Genomic DNA, 19,867 nt, shown 5'->3' on the forward strand with positions numbered 1-19,867 from the left:
TCAGCCAGATCCTACATCTCCCCGGTCTTTGACTTTCTGATGGGATCTTTGTGGTTTATCCCTCTTATGTCCACGTTTCCATCAGCCAGTGAGGTGCTTATCTACTCCATGAATCTCTAGTTTCCAGGATCTTATGTTCTATTCCCCTGGCCCCCATTTTTCCCCTTTAATTTTTAACTGATATATAAAAATAGTACATATGGGGTACCATGTGATATTCTGATACATGTACATATCATGTAATGTTTAAATCAGGTTAAATCTATTTGTCTCCTCAAATTTATCACCTTTTGGTGACATTCAATATCCTTTCCTCAAGCTTTTTGAAATATATAGTATATTATGGTTCTCTATAATCATCCTACTGTGCAATCACATACCAGAACTTCTTACTCCTATTTATTACTTAATATCCACTGATTGACCTCTACCACTCCTCCCTTTTCCCTATCCTCTCTAGCCTCTTGTAACTACCATTCTACTCTGAACTTCTATGAGATCATCTTTTTTCCTCCCATATTCCACATATGAATGAGATTATATGGCACTTGTATTTCTGTACCAGGCTAGTTTCACTTAACATGATTTCCAGTTCTATCTGTTATGGCAAATAACAAGATTTCATTTTCTTATGGCTGAATTTTATTATTCCATTGGATATATGTAGGTTTTCCTATTTATCAGTTGATGGATACTTAAAAAGTTGTTTCCATTTCTTGGGTATCGTTATGACATTTACTGCTACAATTGACACTGAAGTGCTGATGTCTCTTCCACATGCTGAGTTCATTTCCTTAAGTATGTATCTAGTAGTAGGATTACTAGATTATGATAGTTGTATTTTTAATTCTTTGAGGTACTGTCATTTGTTTTTTGCCAATGTCTGTACTAATTTACATTCCCACCAACAGTTGTAGAAGGGTTCTCTTTTCTTCACATTTTTGTTAGCACTTACTTTTAGTCTTTTTGATAACATCCTTAAAAAAAAAAAAAGAGTAAGGTACTATTTCATTGGGTTTGGGTTTTCATTTCCTTGAAGACCAGTGATGTTGAGCTTTATTTAATTTATTTAATATACTCACTGTTCATTCATTTGTCCCCTTTTGAGAAATGTCTATTTAGGTCTACTGCCTATTTTTAAATTGGATTGTTTTATGCTAATAAGTTTTTTGCTCCCTATATATTCTGGGTATTAACCCTTCGTGAAACATATGGTTTGCAATATTTTCTCCCATTCTGTAGATCATCTCTTCACTCTGTTCTCATATTACTTTTCTTACTCCTTCACAGCTCACCTTAGGCTATCAAGTTGTAGGACTCCCTGGTTCATTTCCTAATAAATTTATCACATTCTGTTGACAAGCCAATGGTTGTTTCCTCTCTTCTCCAAAGCAAAGCTGACTTTCCTGGTTACCTTCACACTGGTCAAACTACTCTTTCTGCCAACAGAGCTTGAGAGTACACGTGATGGGAGAAGTCTCTGGCAAGGACGCAGACCCTCCACTGTTCATAACTGAAGTTCTCGAGTGAACCATTTTTAAGAACACATGCTATTCCATTTGGTGTCTACCATGAATCACATTTTGGAACTGTCATCTGACAGTTTTGTCCAGTTTTATGCTTTTTTTTCTTCTTTTTTTTTGGGAGGGACAGGATTTACTAACCTCTTTGTTCCACCATAGACAATTTTTCTCCTGTCCTTAATCTTTCTGAACACATTTAAGCGTAGTTATTTTAAAGCCTACCTGATAACTCAGTTATCTGAGTCCTTATGTGTGTACCTATTTTTATTGTTTTTGTTTTCTATGACATAGTATTTCCTAATGAGTCTGGTTATTTATTTATTTATTTTTTTTTTACTAAATGTAGACATCACACCTGTAAACCAAGAAATAGTTTGAAGGTCAGGGTAATGGTGGTGTCTGTCAGCAAGGTGCCCATGCTTATGGTAGGCTCTAGAAATCTCACATCACCTCGATCTTAAGTTAATGATTGGGATCACTTGAAGATGGGATTACTTTCTGTCATGACTAGTCTATTTAAGGCTCAGTCTTCTTCCTAGAATGTCCTTTTCTCTTCAGAATTTTCAATTTTCAATCCTAGAGAGCTATTTATCTATTTTAAAAAATCTCTACTAAGAGCCAATGTAACAGGTTGAAACTGAATGGCATGTCCTAGACTCAACTTTGCTTAGCTTCTTAGCTTTTCAGTTTTCTTTTTCAGTTTGCTTTCAGAAAAAGTAGCCTGAAGCCCCCGGAACACCACTCTAGGTATTCTTTTTCTCCCAAATTCTGGCCCTATAGTTCTTCATTTTCTTGTACTCCGATGTCTTCAAGTGATTGAAAAAATAATTTTTTAAATCCAACTTTTTCTAGTTGTTTCTCTTTTGGAAGGTCGATTTGAATTACTTAGTTCTTTATTATTGGAATCTCTCAACCTACTTGTTAGGTGTCAATTCATATTTTCATTCATTTCTTTTCTCTCCTTAAACTTCCATATTGATTTGATACTCTCTGTGGAAGATAACAATATTTCAATTCAATTCTTTTTAGCTCCAATGGTGCCATCTGTTGCTTTGGCAGTTCGAACTGCTGCTTTCTTTTCCTGTGTGTCTGTTGATTTTTTTTTTCCCTTAAATACCATGAGCTCACATATCTTGAAACTTTATGTGTGATATTCTTCTGTGGCTGAGTTGACATGAGTTCCTCCAGGTAGATTCTGTGTGATGCCTGTGGGAAGCTTTTCAGACTCCTGGGGCTGTGCTACTTCATACACGGATCCCAGGAAAAGGCCAGCTTGCAATTTTTCAATCCTAGAGAGCTATTTATCTATTTTAAAAAATCTCTACTAAGAGCCAATGTTAGTAACAGGTTGAAATTATTCTTGGAGAGGGTGGCATGTGGGCTTGTTTCTACTTCAGTCCCCCTCAGCCACTGCCCCCAGCCAACACCAGCTTCACAAAGTTTGTAGTGAGGATTTTCTTCTGTCCCTGGGCCCTCAACAATGTGATATGCAGAACTCCTGCTTCACCTGATGGCAGATCCTTCCAGGAAAAATCAGCTGCAGAGCTCTGCTTCCTTGGTGGCTTCCTATTGTTGCTTAGTTTATGGCATTTAATCTTTCTTTCTTTTAAAAAGTGTCTTTAATGATGCAAACAATTATATATACTAGCGGGATTCCTTGTGACATCTTCGTACATGCACATAACACAATTTAAGTACCTTCTCTTTCATGTCCTTTTTCCCTACCCTTCTCCCTTCCTCCACTGTTTTCCCTTCTATTTTTGTGAGCTCCCTTTTTTATTCCTTTTGTCTCTCTAGCTTTATTTAATTTTCTTGCCAGTATGTCATTGTATTTAAAAGTAAATTTAAAACCTTTATTCTACATTGTAAGTGGATTTTAGAGAAAGGGTCTGTTTGCATTCCCAGCCCACCATCCTCTTAGATATGAGGTCTGCTGCTGGTTTGTTTCCAGTCTGTCTCCTAGTGGAGAGGACCATATTAGTTAAGAGTTCAGCCTAGATAGAAGAGGAGGCACCAGTAGAGCCATGTGGTTTAGCTCCAATCCCAGTTCCAACAATCATTAACTAGGTATCCCTGGTCAAATGCTTAACCTGTGTTTTTTACTGACCCAAAATGGGATTCTTGGAAAGATTATGTATGCAGAGCTCCTAGAACGGTGCCTGCCACCACACTCGCTGTTAGATCTGGTGATGCGGAACACGACGTCACACTGACCTGGTCTTGGACATCTTCATCACACAACTCCAGCTGCATGATACGCTCAAAAGGTCGGAAGAGTGCTTCATTGAAGTGAAAATGAGGCAGCTCGTTCCAGTCAGTGAGAACCTCTGTCAGGATGTCATGGATGAAGGAAACCGCCTTCTGGGACACGTGTCTCTCCTTATGGCAGGCAGCCTACAGGGTGCGGGAGAGTGGAACACCGGGGGGGACATCAGTAGGAAGCACGTGGTTTGTGACAGCTTTCCCAGTCCACCTCATTACACCAAGGTAGTAAGTTTCTAGCAATTTTTGTGTTTTTTCTTTAACATGATAATTTTCCTGGATGACACAGAACATGCTCACTGGAAAGACACCAGAACCTCTTCATGGAACTGCTCATGACTAAGTTCTTAGTCATGCCCCGAACATGAAGGTTAGGTGAACCATATTCCCTCAGTGAGGTGGGCTGGTTGCAACAAGAGTTCTGATTGGTTCACACCTCCTTATATCTGTACTCTTTAGAAGTCCTGTCCCATACTGACCTGAATTTGGACATGGGACTTTCTTCGGCCAGTAGCACAATAGTGAACATTATGTTAGTAGAGAATTAAAAAGTAGTTGTGATGTGGGATTTGCTATCCTAATGTGCTTGGGAATTCTATGAATGTCATGTGAACAGGCAGAGGCTGGTCTGTTGGAGGTCAATCTACAAGAAAGGCCATGTACAGAGGGACCAATTTGCCCAGTCTTCCCAGGGCCACGAACCAGTTGGCCCTGGTCTTTGAACCAGCTGACCAAATTGGCCAAGCTGGGCCAAGTCAGGAACTACCCAAATGAGCCCTCCTCAAGTTTCTGACCCAAAGAATCACAAGCTAAACACCTGGTTGTTGTTTGACGCTAGTAGATTTTGGGGGTATTGTATAGTATATAGATGATACACTCTCTTGTGACTAAACTGATATTTTCTACTCCTTTATTCTACTAGAATGTTCTTAGGTTAGAAATTAAGTTCCAAAAAAAGATCTTTATTGTGTAACATTGTCTTTACTGGGTAAGTGCTGAAACAATAGCATTATTCTTAACAGGCTATAGCACTTTTATTCTTAATGGGCTATTAGAAATAGTTACCACTGTAAAATGGGGCAATGCTTCCCCCTGCCCATTTACAAGTAGCCAATCATCCTGTATTAAGATGCTTAGAGACAGAGTTCCCATAAACGGCTTTCTTGGAAAGCATAAGGGTCTTAGTGTTAATTTTGTTGGGAAAATCAGGACATGTGGTTCCCCTGAAAGAACACTCTCCCAAGTAATTAAGTTATTAGAAAAAAGAGAGTGGCAGGAACCAAAGACATTGTTATATTAATGTATAAAAGTGAAGATATTAGGAACTCTCTGCTTGTCTTTTTTTTTTGGCTACCAGGGATTGAACCCAGGGGTGCCTACCCACTGAGCTGTATCCTCAGTCCTTTTTTTTATTTTGAGACAGGGTCTCACTAAGTTGTTTAGTGCCTTACTAAGTTGCTAAGGCTGGCTTTGAACTTGCGATCCTCTGGCCTTAGCGTCCTGAGTCACTGGGATTACAGGCATGTGCCACCACGCCCAGTCCCAGCTCTGCTCATCTTTTGGCTCCAGGCTCAGACTGACAGCCTATCCTAAATAATAAAGATCTGGGGTATAAAGAATTGTAAAGAGAGACGGCCACAGTGGGACCAGGGTGGCACTGCCTCATGGGGTGAGTCTTTGGACCCCTTGAGGTACAATCGGGGAACAATGGTGAGCAGGTGATGAGCGAGTTCTTGCTGCCCCATGGCCACTGTGCTGATAGCTGCTGCTACGCTGCTTTGCAGCAGGACATCCCTGCATTGGTAGCCCAGCCCCTTCCCACCTCCCAGGCTCACCTCCACCAGGTGTGGGGCCACGAGGCTCCAGCAGCGCATCACGTGCAGCAGGGGCCGTGCCCTGCTCCGCACGATCCTCAGCATGGCATCCCCCAGGCGGAAGAGGTGAAGCGCGCTTTTTCTGTCTTGGGTAGATTTAACTTCTCCTACAGAGAGGCGAAACATAAAAGCCAGAAAGCCCAGACTTGAAAATCATCTGGCCTATTCGAATCAGAGAGAGAACAGTTGAAAATCAAGGCAGTGTTCTCAGACCAGAAGATTCTTTGGCATAGGTTAACCAAAAAAAAGGGGATGACTCTCCATCCAAAAGAGACCAACCAGGTGGTTCACTCAGCAAGGCCAGCACCTCTCTCTTGTTCACCACCATGTCTTCAGTCCCTGAGATGTGACAGGTGTGAAGAATATTTGTTAAAAGAAGGAATGCAGTAGTAGTTAGGTAGGTGGCTGGGGAGTTGGACGGCCTGGACACAAGTCCTTGTTCCACCATTTAGTAGTTGTGCCTTCATGGGCCAAAGATTTCTTTCCAGCCTCTAATTGTCTGTGAAATTGGATAATCATGCCTACTTCTTAAAGTTGCTTTAAGGATTACATAATGTGATTTGAACACATTAAGTGCTCAGTTTCAGGCCTGGTACATACTAACTGATAAGTGCTTTTAGCTATTGTGATTACTGTTACTGTCATCCTTTGCCAGTCCTTAATGGCATTTCAGCAGTACTTTCAGAGTAGACCAGACCAAGCCCTCTTGCGGTCCAGTAAAGTGCATCCATTTAACCTGCTCTGTGTGGCTCCAATATAATTCTTGCCTACTCTGGTTTCTTGCTACTTCTTTGCCACTGACACCCTAATTTTCCCCACTTGTTTCTTGCTTATGTCCTATTGCTACCCCAGGCATCTTCCCAAAAGCTGATCTTTATCTGGCTCTTCTAACCACTAAACTCCTTTGTAATTGGTCATGCCACATCAAATAAACTTCAGAACAGTGGTAATAGTTGAGAATAACCACAGACCTTTACTGAACCAGACGTTATGTTGGTTCTCTACCTCTTTAATCACTGTAATTTTAAAGCAATCTTAAGAAATAAATATAACTATTGCCACTTTATGGGGTGAAACATTGAATGCCTGAAAGATGAAATGATGTGCTCAGAGGGCGCAGTCGGAAAGTAGTAAAGGTAATATTTTAACTCAGATCTGATGGACTCCAAAGCCAGAGCTCCTTCCACCCATTTGCCACCTCTTCCTGATCCTGCTCACTGTTTCTCTGTAAGCTCAGAGCTTCCTGTTGTCTCTAATGCAAAAGACTTTGAGGGTTACCACTGCAATCAGAGATGCTCTGGAAGCTTAATGGCTTTATATAGCTAAAATTTGAAAGTCTATTAAAAACTAGTGAGGAAAGGACTGTGGTTCTCAAATCAAAATCTACAGTAAGCATCATGAGGCCAAATATCTCAGAACCTCAGATTCCTAACATGGAAGGGACCTCAGTGATTATACTTTGCAACCTGCCGCCATCCAAGGTCTGTTCCCAGCACACAGATTATGTGAGCAACATGCCACTCATTTGGAACTCAACTCCATTCCTTTCACGGGGCTGCCCTTCAGGAAGCCTTTTCTCTTCACCTGGCCTCATCTGTGAAGGCAGTGATACCGACCCATCTTTAGTAGGATAAACCTGAGAGCAGTTTCCTAAGGGAAGGATTAAGCTTCTGCTAATCCTTCCATTTTTCTCTTCTACCACCCCTTCTGAAATCAGTGGCTTTCTGCAAGCTGGCTGGACTCAGGCAAGTCAGGGCTTGTGATATGGAGAAGGGACCCCACCCCCACGGGATGCAATCTGCCACACAGTTTCAATGTCACAAGCACAAACCTCAGCAGAACAACCCAGCCTGCCTCCCCCATGAGCAGCAGCATTGACAGAATGTATCACCCTTTTCATGTTGTGCCTCAAAACTGAAAGAGAAGCTTGCACTTGAACTTCCCTAGCGTGACCTTGTGAGAAGGGAATGTGGATTTGAATCTTAGGCGTGCTGCTGGCATCAGAGACCTGGGATGTTTCCTGCTCACTTCCCGGCACAGTTCCTTCTGGGAAAGAATTACCTGGCATTGCCAGAGAGTAATCGACTGTATCAGTAACAGAATGGAAAAGCTGGGACTGGGATGCTTTCTTCAGCTGGTAAAGGAAACCTCCCAAAGCCATTAGGTTCAGCTTATCTGTAGCATCTTCAAAGAGCCTGGGTGCAAACAGAGGACATCTGTTATTTGCAAACAATTCATCAAGGTCATTATGACAGGATGATTATGGTAATTTTCTTGAAGTGATTAATGAAAACGCTGGAAAACACTGTAGACAAACGTATGGTATTATTTTATCTGTTACTACTACGCACAAATTTGTGCTAACCATGGAATGAGGATCCAAACGGTACAAAGCGCATTAAAAAAAGGTAATTAAGTAATTGAGGGTGGAATCCTCTGTATTAGCTTCAATTTCATTGCTTAAAACTCAGTGAATTAACCAAGAGGCTTCTGTTTGCCTATAACTGATGATTGAGACTATACACCTTAAGGGAGCTCAAGTATCTTTTGGAAGAAAGAGTGTTCCCCAGGGCTGGGTGGAACTCAACGGTAGAGCTCAGGGGGGCGCCTGGCTTAAGTAAGGCGCTTGGTTTGAGTAATGCTCCCTGGTCATGAACTTCCTAGCCAGTTATTCTTGTTTTCCATTCAGTTGGAGATAGACATTTCTAGTAGAATGACTTCGGAGGGAGATGGGGAGCACAAAAATTGGGGAAGGATCCCTGGGTCCCTAGCATGAGGAGTGTAAAGATCAAACCTTAGTTTCATGCAGCCACAGAGAGGAGGGAGCAAGCCAGCCTGCTATTGCTCTTGGGTTCCCCCCTCCCACTGCCGTGGGGATACCAGAGGGCAGGTGGCACTGTGGGATGCCATGTGCTGCTTGAGGGGAGTATCATTAGTAGAAATGGAGTCCTGAGCCTTTTTTCAAGGAGTAAAAAAAGGTTTAATATGGAAACTGGTAGATTAAATATTTACAAATTACTGAAACTAACAAATTTTGATGGCTGTTTTGTAATTCCAATTTTGATGCCATTGGTTTCTGGGTGCCATTAACCATTTCTTGTCCCCCGTCCTAGTAAGAAAACAGGGTACGTTATAACACTACCTGACATCTGCTTATTACTTCCCAGACTCCAAAACACTTTCATGGCCAACTTGTTGAGTTGAAGTGAATATACTGGTTGTACATATGAATATTATATGAATCAGTAGAGAAACTAAGTCTCAGTGCAACTATTTCTATAGGCGTGATCAGGCAGCTGGTCAGTGTCAAAGCTAGGACAGGAAGTCAGGGCTGTCTAAGCCCCAGACCAGGGAATGCTCTGTCCACTTTCCAAGCCCCTTTGTGTGTGTCCTCTCTAAATAAACTTCATGGTACCAGTTCTAGGAAGCCTGGGGCATGATGACCACATGCCCAGGAGTTAGGTGAGGTGTACCATGTGTGATCAAAAGCACTTTCAGCATCAGGAAGTGTCACCAACCAGTTGGGGCCATTGTTGATTTTCCCTTAACATAGTTGTTTGTGCACCAACCAATAACATGTGTGTTTCTGGGTGTGGGATTTTGTGAATAATAAGAATCACAAAAACAATGGATTTTTACTATTTGCCCAGTTCTGTTCTAGGTGCTGTTAGGTGTACTGATGAACTTAACCTTACAATTACCCTGTGAGAAAGTTACTCTTAAAATTCACCCTACTTTATTAATGAGGAAACCAGGGCCCAAGAGGTGAAGCTGCCCGAGATGCCAGCTGAACTGCAGGTAGCCTGCCTCTACGCTGAACACAGTCTTTAGAAATCGGGTTCTTCTGAGGATGGGGTATGGTGAGACAGAACTGCTTGTAAAATATTGAAAGGGGTTTAATGACTGGCTAACAAGTCAAGTTGTTCCTGGGCCAATGATGAGACCAATCAGATAGATGCAGGCTTCCTTCTGGGGGAAATGTGGGATGAGGGCACATACCTGTCAGCCTGGGTGGAGAGGCTGAGGACCACCTTGGCTGCACTGCTCCCACTCATGAGGCTGCCACCACGGAAATCAGAGGCCCGGCCCCGGCTGCCTTCCCGGACCAGCTCTTGGATGGAGAGGGGCTGGACCACAGGGGCCGTGCTCAGGGAAGGCCCCTGCTCCAGGCTCTGCTCCTGGGAGGGACCCTCACTCTCAAGGTCCCCAAGGAGTCCAGAGCCCCCCGATGCCTTCTGGGGCTGGCTGATGGTCAGAGGGGGCTGTGAGGTGCCGTCACTGAAGTGGGTATGCTCCAATGTGCCCACGTACTCACACACCCTGGAGAGAGCCAAAGACAAGCAGCTCTTAGGTGCTGCAGCCCAACCAGCCATCACACATCCACCCCACAGTGAAACACAAAGGAAATTTAACCAGCTCTGCAGTCCACCCCACTTCCTCCCCACTCATAGTCTGCCCTTTCTTCCTTCTCTCCCATTTCCTTACTATATACCTATAAATATCTATCCATGCCCACACATATACATTTTTTTTTTTAGTTGGATCATACAGGCTTCAAATGGGTGAAGGGTTCCTCAGATTCTCTCAGTCATCACCCTGTCTGGGAGAAAGAAGGGCAAAGCAGCCCACCTCACCCACTTTATCCTTCCCAGCTCACTGGTGTATCTAGACTCTGGCCATTTGAGCTAGTTTCTCCAAGGGACCCTTTCCCCCTCTATACAGTGTTCTGATTAGGAGTTGGGAAGTGTTTCCTTCCTATGGGATCCTACAACTAGCACATGATGGACAGGCCCTCCTACCACAATGGGGTTCCACCCAGTCAAGTCCTGTCTGGTCCTGATAAGCTCCACATACCTCATTGTGGGTGTGAGGTATGGGGACCTGGGACAGTCCCTGAACATGCCAAACAGAGAGCAGACTAACAATATGTGCACCTGCCAGTTTCTGTTTCCAGTTGAACTTGGGACTCAGATGCTTTGTAAGAAAGAGATCTCTCATCTCAGAACAATCCAGTTACTGGGAAGGGCACCCTGGTTAATCCATGGGATTGTTAGCAATCAGATTTTTTTTTGATTCTATACATATTGCTCGGTGCCGTCTGAACTTTTTCCCTGTCAGTCATCACCACCCTGTATACTGAAGCCTGACTTGCCTCAGGCTGATTTATCCTAGTCTTTTCATACCTTCCTCTCAAGTTGGCTGTTTTTTTTCAACCCTTGATTATTCCATGTGCTTTCCCCTTTGAAATTCAACAAACACCTGTGGCTGTGTTTGCTTTGGTGATGTCAAACTGAACCCAAATCTGGCTGGTGCTCTGGGCTGTTGCCTTGATGTTCCTGCCTCACTTCCCACTTGGTGAGGTCTCAAGGCCTCTGCTCCAGGGAAAACAAGGCACAGCCAGACACCTGTCCCTTGCCTGTTTGGTGAATGGTACTCCTGCCATTGAACTGGGTCTTCCATGAAGCCACAGTGTGGGGAGAGGTGCTTTTTGTGTTAGTCATGGGAGGACCTGGACTCTGTGCTTTTCACCTTACAGGACTCTGCACTATGTAATTGATGGGGGCTCATTTTCACTTTGACACTACAAAGTTCAAAGGCAAGTTTTTGAACTGTCTTTGGCACAGAAGTACTATTCTAGTTTTCCTTTGTCTAGTTGAATTAAAGTAGGCGTCTTTAATTAGGTACTTTATATAAACATGCATTGCAATTCAAAATCCTTCTTTCAGTAAAGAGGACATAGGTAAACATGATGTATTACAGACAAGACCATTTTTACCTTTGCACACTCTTCACTTAACTTACGTGATCTTCCTCCATCCTTTACTTAAGAAATTGACTTTTCCTCCTTGGTATAACATACCTGCCTCTCCTGGCAATGTCAATAGATAAATCACAATTCCCTAAATCCAGTTCTGTCCCTCTGTTCTCCAAAACACACATTCAGTGGGGCCTTTGTATCTCCCTTCTCTTTTTATCTCTCATCTGGAGTGTACTCAAACTCTGTGAATGATCCTAATCCATGTAAGAGCCGGAAGCCCCTTGAGTCTATGCTCCCCCCCCCCCCCCCGCCCCCGGGGCCTCCCGAGGCAGGGCTGGTGCCATGGGCAGGGGTGAGGATCCCGTCATGCACCTGAACACGTGTGGCCAGCAGTCCGGGTTGTGGCTTCCCATTTCCAGGCCTACGCTGAGGATGGCATCCATGCACAAGACGTGGGCTGTGTGCAGCCACACCCCCTGCACCTTCCCCATCTGCTCCAGTTTCTGCTCCACTTTTAGTTTCACTGTGTCAGAAAGACATTATTAAAATAACAGTCTGAACGAGGGAGACAGAAAGGGAGAGAGAAAAGTTGGGAATGAAAGAATGTGTCGTCATGCAAGGGCGAAAGGGAAACGAGACGTCACTGGCTTCTAATGCTTCTCTGGCCTATCCCCACGGTTCATGCCAACAACCCCTCAGACAGGCCCCATTCAAACTGGTGACCCCAGCTCTGGCTCTGAAGTCAGACAGATCTTGAGCTGGTAGGTGTATATCCTCCCGGCCCCATAACTCTGATTCAGGCATAGCAGTGTGGATGGGCTTCATATGCCAACGCCAGCTAAAGCCATCTGTGCTCAGAGCTTTTACCCTCCCCTGTACTCAGGTAGTCTGGAAGTTCTGAGAGTGTTTAATGTTATACTTTCTTTGCAGTGGTCATCTCATAATCAACTATGTGTGCACATTCTGATCACCAGGGTGACTTCCTTATAACTGAAAATTAGCATATCATTTCACTCCCTGAATTTACATTATATATAAGAGCAAATTATTATAATTATAAATGATTAGTCGGGCACAGTGGCGCATGCCTGTAATCCCAGTGGCTCAGGAAGCTGAGACAGGAGGATCTCAAGTTCAAAGCCAGCCTCAGCAAAAGGGAGTTGCTAAGCACCTCAGTGAGACCCTGTCTGTAAATAAAAATATACAAAATAGGGTTGGGGATGTGGATGTGGCTCAGTGGTTGAGTGCCCCCGGGTTTAATCCCTGGTGCCCTCTCCACCAAAAAAAAATAATAATAATAATTATAAATGATTAATGAGAAAGGATGCAGGCATGACCAAATAACACAGTGTCTTCCTTGAATAAAGGTTTCAAGTCCCTAGATTGGTGGGTTAACAGTGATGATCCAAAACCGAGGAAAATAGCTAGTTGACTTTAAAGGACTCTGAACCATATTTCTGTTGTAAAGAACAAAGTGATTTTTAGCAAAATGTCACTTGTCTCATAAATATAATACAAATTTAATTTATTACTTATTTATAATTAGAATATTTTGGACTTTGGTTTTGTGACCTTTTAAAGAACTGTCAATGCAAGGATTTTTGTGCGGCTCAGGATTGAACAATCTGTAAGTAAAATTGTGAGACCTTTGTTTTAGTGGACACTGGGGATCCGTGAGAACGTCTCTGCTTTCAAGTAGATCTCTAAATCTTATTCGAGATTGAGGCACACTCACCTACATTGCTTTTCTCAGCTAAGAGTGTGCAAGTGCTCCTGTGACCACTGCTTTCACGTACGTGGTGACGGTGTTGGTGCAGTCTGGACCCAGTTTGCCTTTCTCCTGCTTGCTGTCTGCCTTGCTGTCCGTCTTCCACTGCTACTGGGAAGGTCATTCCCTCCCCTTAGGCTTAGGCAGCCAGAGCATCATTAACAAACTGATTTTAATGAGATAAAACTCAACCCTTTTCTGAGTCCACACAACTCAGGTTTTCCTCTGACAGGAGTGAGATCTCCCGAGTCCCCTCTTGTGGACTGCTTCTGTCTGTTCGATTTTGCCCTTCAGAAAATTAATGGATCTGCCTTGCCCACTATACCCTGAGAGGCCTTCCAATGGGCACCTCCATGAGTCACCAGAGCTAGTGGCATGAGATGTAAACAGCTCAGCCAGGTGGACCCCATGGGCTTCTGTTAGTGGCCAACTGCACCTTTCTGGTTACCAGTGACTAGTGTGTCTCTCATCTCTACAGGGACCTTCTGTAGGACTGTGTACACCCCTCACCTCAAACGTCCCAAGCCTGTGACCTGTGGGACTTGTGACTGTGGTATAGATCTGCAGTGTATGTGTTTGCTGAGGTGTATGGGCATGTGCAGAGGGGCATGCCCAAGGCACCAGGCAGATTCTGGCCCTTCAGCTGTTACCTTCTGCTATGGCATCGCTGGGTTCTTGGACTTCTTTTTCCTCTTTTTCTTCCTGGACACAGGAGGCAGCGGCCATCTGGGCAAGGGCTGAGGCGCAGTTAGCAGCAACCCCTTTAGAAGAAACAAACGACTACCCTTAACTGACGATGTCCTCCAGCCACTCACTGGCAGAACCCCTTCTACATGCTTCTTCCCTGGTGAGTTCTGCAGGGCCCCCCACAGGCCCCTGGTTAGGGACACCACTCCCGCAGTACCTAGGGCACAGCTCAGCCGGGCAGCCTTCCGCAGCCCATCCAGGCTCATGCAGATGGCGTCACGTTCCTTTTGGTTCTGCTCTTTGATGCCTTCAGCTCCCAGAATGAAGGCCAGCCCTTTGGAGCTCCCTGCCATGCGGCCAGTCAGGGGGGTTGATAGCGTATCAATCAAGTTCTTCCAGCAGCCAACCAGAATATAGCGAGCAAATGCCACACCTAGAACAGGAAGGGGTATGGGTCATTTTCCAGAGACAACAACAACCTGGCAAAAAAAAAAAAAAAAAAAAAAAAAAAAGCCTGAGGTTCTCTGGCCATCCAATTTGCAATACTGAGTTGCATGCAATTCTCTGATAGGAAATATAATTCACTGGGTTGGGTTGCATTGTGTTTCACTTTGTGCTTATAAATAATAAATGTTACATCATCAGCTGGATGATGCTAAGTAACTTCCATCAGTTACTTTTGCTTCCAAGGTGCAATCTCGGTTCCTTTGCATCACCACACGATGACTTAATTGCTGGTAACATAAGCCTGTATCAATGTTCATAAACTCAAGACCCAAGTCCTTACCTGCCACCGTGGAGTCGTCAATTCTCCTGCTCTGGGTGAAAGGAGACTCTGGAGAAGCTGAGGCCATCAACTGGCCACCGATTGCACTGCTCTCTAAGCCATCGATATCTGTCCAAGAAAGAGAGCAAGGTTTTCCCTAAATAAAGCACTCCAGTCAGAGACAAATGGCCAGTGCCATGTTCCATTTTCTCCAACAAGTACCCACTGTATCTATTATGTACTCAGCACACAGCAACTTTCATCAGAATACTGTAAATTTTGTTTTATTCAGTCACTCCATGTTTCTTTCATTTTCAAAGGATTCTTCTGTTATGCTGTTGTATCTTTTGTATGTGAAAAACTAAAGCTAAATTCTGCCATCTCTGTTGTTAGAAAATTTATTCATTTAAATATTTTGATCTTTGAATACTCTTCTTATTCAAGACCAGCACATTAATCCTCATTTTTTTGTGTGTGTACACATTACCCTAATGTGGATTTTTCTTTCAGAGCCTCCTCATCAGAATTAATAGGAGAATCAGCCTCTTTGATCAAATGATTGTTTACTCTAATTGTCAAGCACAATAATAGTGCAGAGATAATAATACCTCCCAATTTTCAAACTGTTTTCACCTAATATTTTTTTCATTTAATTGTCCAAATAACTCAAAGAAAGTAAGCACGGCTAGGATTATATTTTTCATTTTTTAAAGAGTATCATCACATATTATAATTACTCTTCCTCTGGCAGTACTGGAGAATCAAACCCAGGGCCTCATGCATGCTGGGCAAGTCTGAGCTACACTCCAGCCGCTGTGATTCCATCTCCCTGCTATTCCATCTCTTCCATTCAACTTTAATTCTTAAAGTTGCAAAACAGCCCAGGACCATGAAGCTGGTAAAGGAAGGAATCAGACTTAGTATTTATGTCTTTTAACTCCCAATAAAGCCTCTTTCCATGGCAGCATACTCTGGTTCTATACAGGATCCTGAACTACTTTGTATAAATTTTTGTTAAAACAAACTCCCAAACACTATTGGCTCAACAAACCCCTCCTTAACATTCTGGCAGGAAGAAAATTAGCCTGGGGTTGAAAAGCTGGGATTCAGTCTTGGCTTTGTATCAGGCAGCCTTGTAGCTGTGCTAAGCACTCTGTTCTCTGGGCATCAATTTTCTCACTATAAAGAGAGTAGCCATTGAGAAGTGGAACCATGTACCTGGGTGTGACAATATAGTTGAATGCAATGCGGACAGGGGATGGAAAAGGGATGGAGGCTGGTATATATTTATTCTGAGTTTAAAACTTCAGCCTCAGCCCAAGAAGATGAGACTTCTTTGCATGGTGTTTTAGAATTGCTTCACTGTATCTTTGATTCTTAAAAAAATTTAAGAATCCTGAAGGTTCCCTGGCAACATGTTGGAAAATTAAAAAATCAAAAAATAAAATAAAATAAAATAAAATAAAGGCAGGGGAAGGAATCTCTATGGCTGCTGAAGTGAGAACAGGCCAGTTCCTCTGAAATTATTTTGACTTTTGATAAAATGGCCTAATGCCATTTGCCAAAAATTGCCAAAAATCTAAGTTACAGTATTTCCCATATGCTAGGTAAAGGAGTATTGGAGTATGCAAAGTTTATTTAAGCACTAAACTTCACAATGCTATAGAAGGCTTTGACATGGCACCAGGAACGTCCACTCAGTGCCAAGTTGGTGATCATATTGCTGCTGATGCTTCTTGTACACAATGAAGCAATCAGACAGAAGCTTCCAAAATGTAGTAAGATGCTGCTTCACATATGGAATTTACTGCTAAGATTCATGAAATCTTGTTTTGCTAAATTCCCATGAAAAGACTATTTTTCTGCCATTAAACTGAAGCTAAATAACTTTTCTCTGGATGTAGCAATGGAACTTACTGTTCCATTATAAAGGAGTGACTGATTAATGGTGTTTGAATGGTCTGTTGCTCATTCTTCATTTACTGAATGACCCCTTTTATTAAGCCTCAGGTAATAGTTTTACAGACTTATTTGGCAGAAACTGTGGTATTTGAAAATTGAAGAATTAGAGTTGGCATGTTGGAGATCCAAATTCCAAGATATTTATAAGCTCTGGACAGAATTCTCCATGCCTACTGAAGGGGTTTTATAAAAACCAAGTATTGCTTATAGATACATTAAATAAATGTCCCTCATAGATATAGACTATTATTTTTTCAAATGAATGTGAATGCTATTGTAATCAACAAAATACAAACTGGTAACTGTCCAGTGATTTTGATCTGCAATGCTTGAGAACCAGTCTTGCCTCCCCAGCTCCATTCTTGTTCTGGAAGCAAAACTACAAATGCCAGACAATGACCAGAACTCTGCCCCACGGGGACGGATTTCACTGTATATCTTGACTTCCTGCATGGTTCCTCAATAGTGCCATGTCCCAAATTCCTCCCTGTTGGATTCCATCTGCCAATAGTCAAATCTGTCAACTTATAAGAGCCCCCAATACCAGCTGCAGGCAACATGACATGCCATTTGGCCAACAGATCAGCTTCCCAGCTGGACTGTGCTGCCCAGAAGGACTGTGCTGCCCAGCACAACCTTGCTCCTGCCCAATACAGATCTATTTAGCTGAATGAGGATACAGGACACTATAGTGAAGGCTGCGACATTTGTCCTTCATGACCTATCAGCTGGAACTATGAGATGAGAATTCAGATCAGACACCAGCCTGCAATCTCTGAACAAATACAGAGCAAACCTGAAGATCTAACTGATTAACACTTCTGATGAACAGAGCAAACGCTTGGATACTTCCTGATCTTTAACTGACATCTTGGCCAAGTCAGGAAAGACCAACAAGATCTGCCAAAAGCAACAACAAACAAAAAAATCCAAATGTGCTCCAACATGATACTGAAGACTGCTCTCCTTACTGTCATATGAAATTTCTAATAGCTGAACAGGATATTAAAAACTCTGGACACTGAAAGGGAAAGATACTGGACAGGGAAGGTGTGTATTAGCATTACTGTGAATTCTGGGAGAGCGGGGAAGGGAAGGGAGGAGCTCTGACATGGACAGGAAATGGGAACAAGACCAAGTTTAAGGTCAATGGTTTTATATTGCTGGTCAAATCCCAGGAGCAGTAAATGGTAGAGGGCCTCTATTAGCATGTGAGAGCTTCCTGGAGTAACTCTGGGCCCTGTGCCCAGAGAGTACTAGGTATCCACTGAAGAGGCCTATAGCCTGCACCATAGGCAACGGTGCTAAGTTAGTCCCTGTCTACTAGGACACAGACAGCCCTACCGGCTCCCCATGGAAAAAGGACAGAAAATACCTGTGAGGTTGCATTCATGACACTTCTCTGGAACTGTCACCGACTGCTGGAGAAGCTTTGTAGGTGCTGTTTCAAAAGTCTGCTTGAAGCACAACTTCTACCTCAAAGAGACTTTGATTACGAGCCTTCCTACCCTGCTGAGTGGAAAGAGCCACTCACCGGTCAGCATGGTGATGAGGGGGAGGCTGTTGTCCTCAGGGCTGCCCCAGTAGCCAGCTTCTCCAAGCATGTTTCTCTCAAGCACCTGGTGGTATAGCTCCTCGATCCAGGCTTGGGAGAAGACCATCAGCACCCCGCTGGTCTGCACCTGTTTCATGAACTCTTTCTGCAGAGTGAGCACATTAAAAGGAACCCACATGTGACCCTCTGCAAATGAACAGGCTCCCAAGCCACTGATTCAGGGCTTTTTATTTGGGGGTGGGAAGCTGCAAGTGGGGAGAGGCTGAGATGGAGAAGTCCCCAGCTACATGTAGTCCCTTTCGCTTCTGCCGTCATTTGACAGGTACCCTGCAGGAGGATAAGATGCTGCACTTTATATTCTAACTGTGCTGGGGGGAGAGCCGCAGACTGCACAGCCACCTTTGACAGCTTCCTCTTCTCCCTGCTCCAACAATACAGAGATGGAATGTGCTCCCCAAAGGAACGTGTGTACCTTAAGAGCCACCTGACTATCCTTATGAAGTAATCACTCACCCTTGGGAATGCATAATGTATTAAGCAAACAAATGGCTGTTGATTCCCTTCTGGAAGATCCATGGATTCAGCCTCACACACTGATACCAGAGGACAACACTAAGAGGCTTGCTCAGTTAAGGGGCCCAGCTACAGCTAATCAGTGTCCTTCTCAATCAACACCCTACAGGAGCTGCTTCATCAGCAGCCGTCAGCAGCCTCAGTTCTGGCTAGGTCTGGGAATGTTCTGGAATACAACCAAGAGGTTTGTGACAGTACATCTTCATTTTTCAGGAAATTCCCTGTACATCTTCTGATCTCAACGTGTTGATGTGTTTTTTGTTTTTTTTTTTTTAATGTGTTTTACACACATTTGACAGAGCCACCAGAGGAATTACTGGGCCATCAGCAAGATTCAGAGTTCCTCCCTGGCTACAGTTCCCTGTGGGCATCTCTGTAGCTCACAGCAAGACCACGGCTGAGCGGTGTGGACCACAACACGCCGTGCTGATCCTCTCCAGGCACCGATGCTCAACCGTGTAGCCAGGAGGCTGGAGCAGCCACAGTGAGACGCACACTCACCATCATGCCAGGCGCCAGGGTCGGCCGCTTCCTGTAGTAGTCACCGTGGGAGAGCTTCAGGTTGAGGAGCAGGGCGCAGTGTGCGGCTGTGTACAGGCTGTCCGCGTTCATCAGCATCTGGAAGCACAGGCTGCTGCTCCCGTCAAAGCAGGGAGAGTGCATCATGCCTGGGGGGGGAGTTGAGAGAGCAGTGGGGCTTCAAACAAGGTGCTTGCTGAGACCTGCGTTTGGGGAGCTGAGAATTGGTCCTGGGGATGGATAGTGCATGGTGTAGAGCTTTTCTACAGCATAGTATAGCAACAACAGCCAGCCAGATGCTGATAGGACCAGAGAGACACACAGGAGGAAGAGTGTGCATCTGCCCGAGCTGTATCTTGATCTGATACTTAGCAGCTGCAACTTTGGTAAATCATTTAAGTCCTCTCTCACCTTGTTTTCCTATGAATCGGGAGAATAACTGACTACATTCTATCCCTTGCTCAAACTCTCCAGTAGCTTCCCATGACAATATAACAAACCCCAGTTTCCCCTTCCCCTCTCCTTCTCACTCCTGCAGCCCTCTGATCTTCTGGCTCTCTCATCACCACACCCACCTGGGCCTGCCTCAGGATCTTTGCATCACTTTTGTCACTCTCCAA

General features: G+C 43.8%; 1 protein-coding gene across 1 annotated transcript in view; it reads right to left on the reverse strand.

Moving 5' to 3' along the window:
• The window catches only part of Arfgef3 (ARFGEF family member 3), a 160,186-nt gene that overhangs the window by 40,766 nt on the left and 99,553 nt on the right, over positions 1-19,867 (reverse strand). Inside the window, exons 13-22 of the mRNA XM_076859689.2 lie at positions 19,230-19,396; positions 18,135-18,300; positions 14,660-14,767; positions 14,090-14,305; positions 13,836-13,946; positions 11,790-11,940; positions 9,659-9,979; positions 7,721-7,854; positions 5,621-5,766; positions 3,738-3,917 (exon numbers count right to left, since the gene is read on the reverse strand). Of these exons, the coding sequence (XP_076715804.2) occupies positions 3,738-3,917; positions 5,621-5,766; positions 7,721-7,854; positions 9,659-9,979; positions 11,790-11,940; positions 13,836-13,946; positions 14,090-14,305; positions 14,660-14,767; positions 18,135-18,300; positions 19,230-19,396 (1,700 nt within the window). The remainder of the gene's footprint in view (positions 1-3,737; positions 3,918-5,620; positions 5,767-7,720; positions 7,855-9,658; positions 9,980-11,789; positions 11,941-13,835; positions 13,947-14,089; positions 14,306-14,659; positions 14,768-18,134; positions 18,301-19,229; positions 19,397-19,867) is intronic.

Source organism: Callospermophilus lateralis, chromosome 6 (genome assembly GCF_048772815.1).
Source record: "Callospermophilus lateralis isolate mCalLat2 chromosome 6, mCalLat2.hap1, whole genome shotgun sequence".
Taxonomy (NCBI): domain Eukaryota; kingdom Metazoa; phylum Chordata; class Mammalia; order Rodentia; family Sciuridae; genus Callospermophilus; species Callospermophilus lateralis.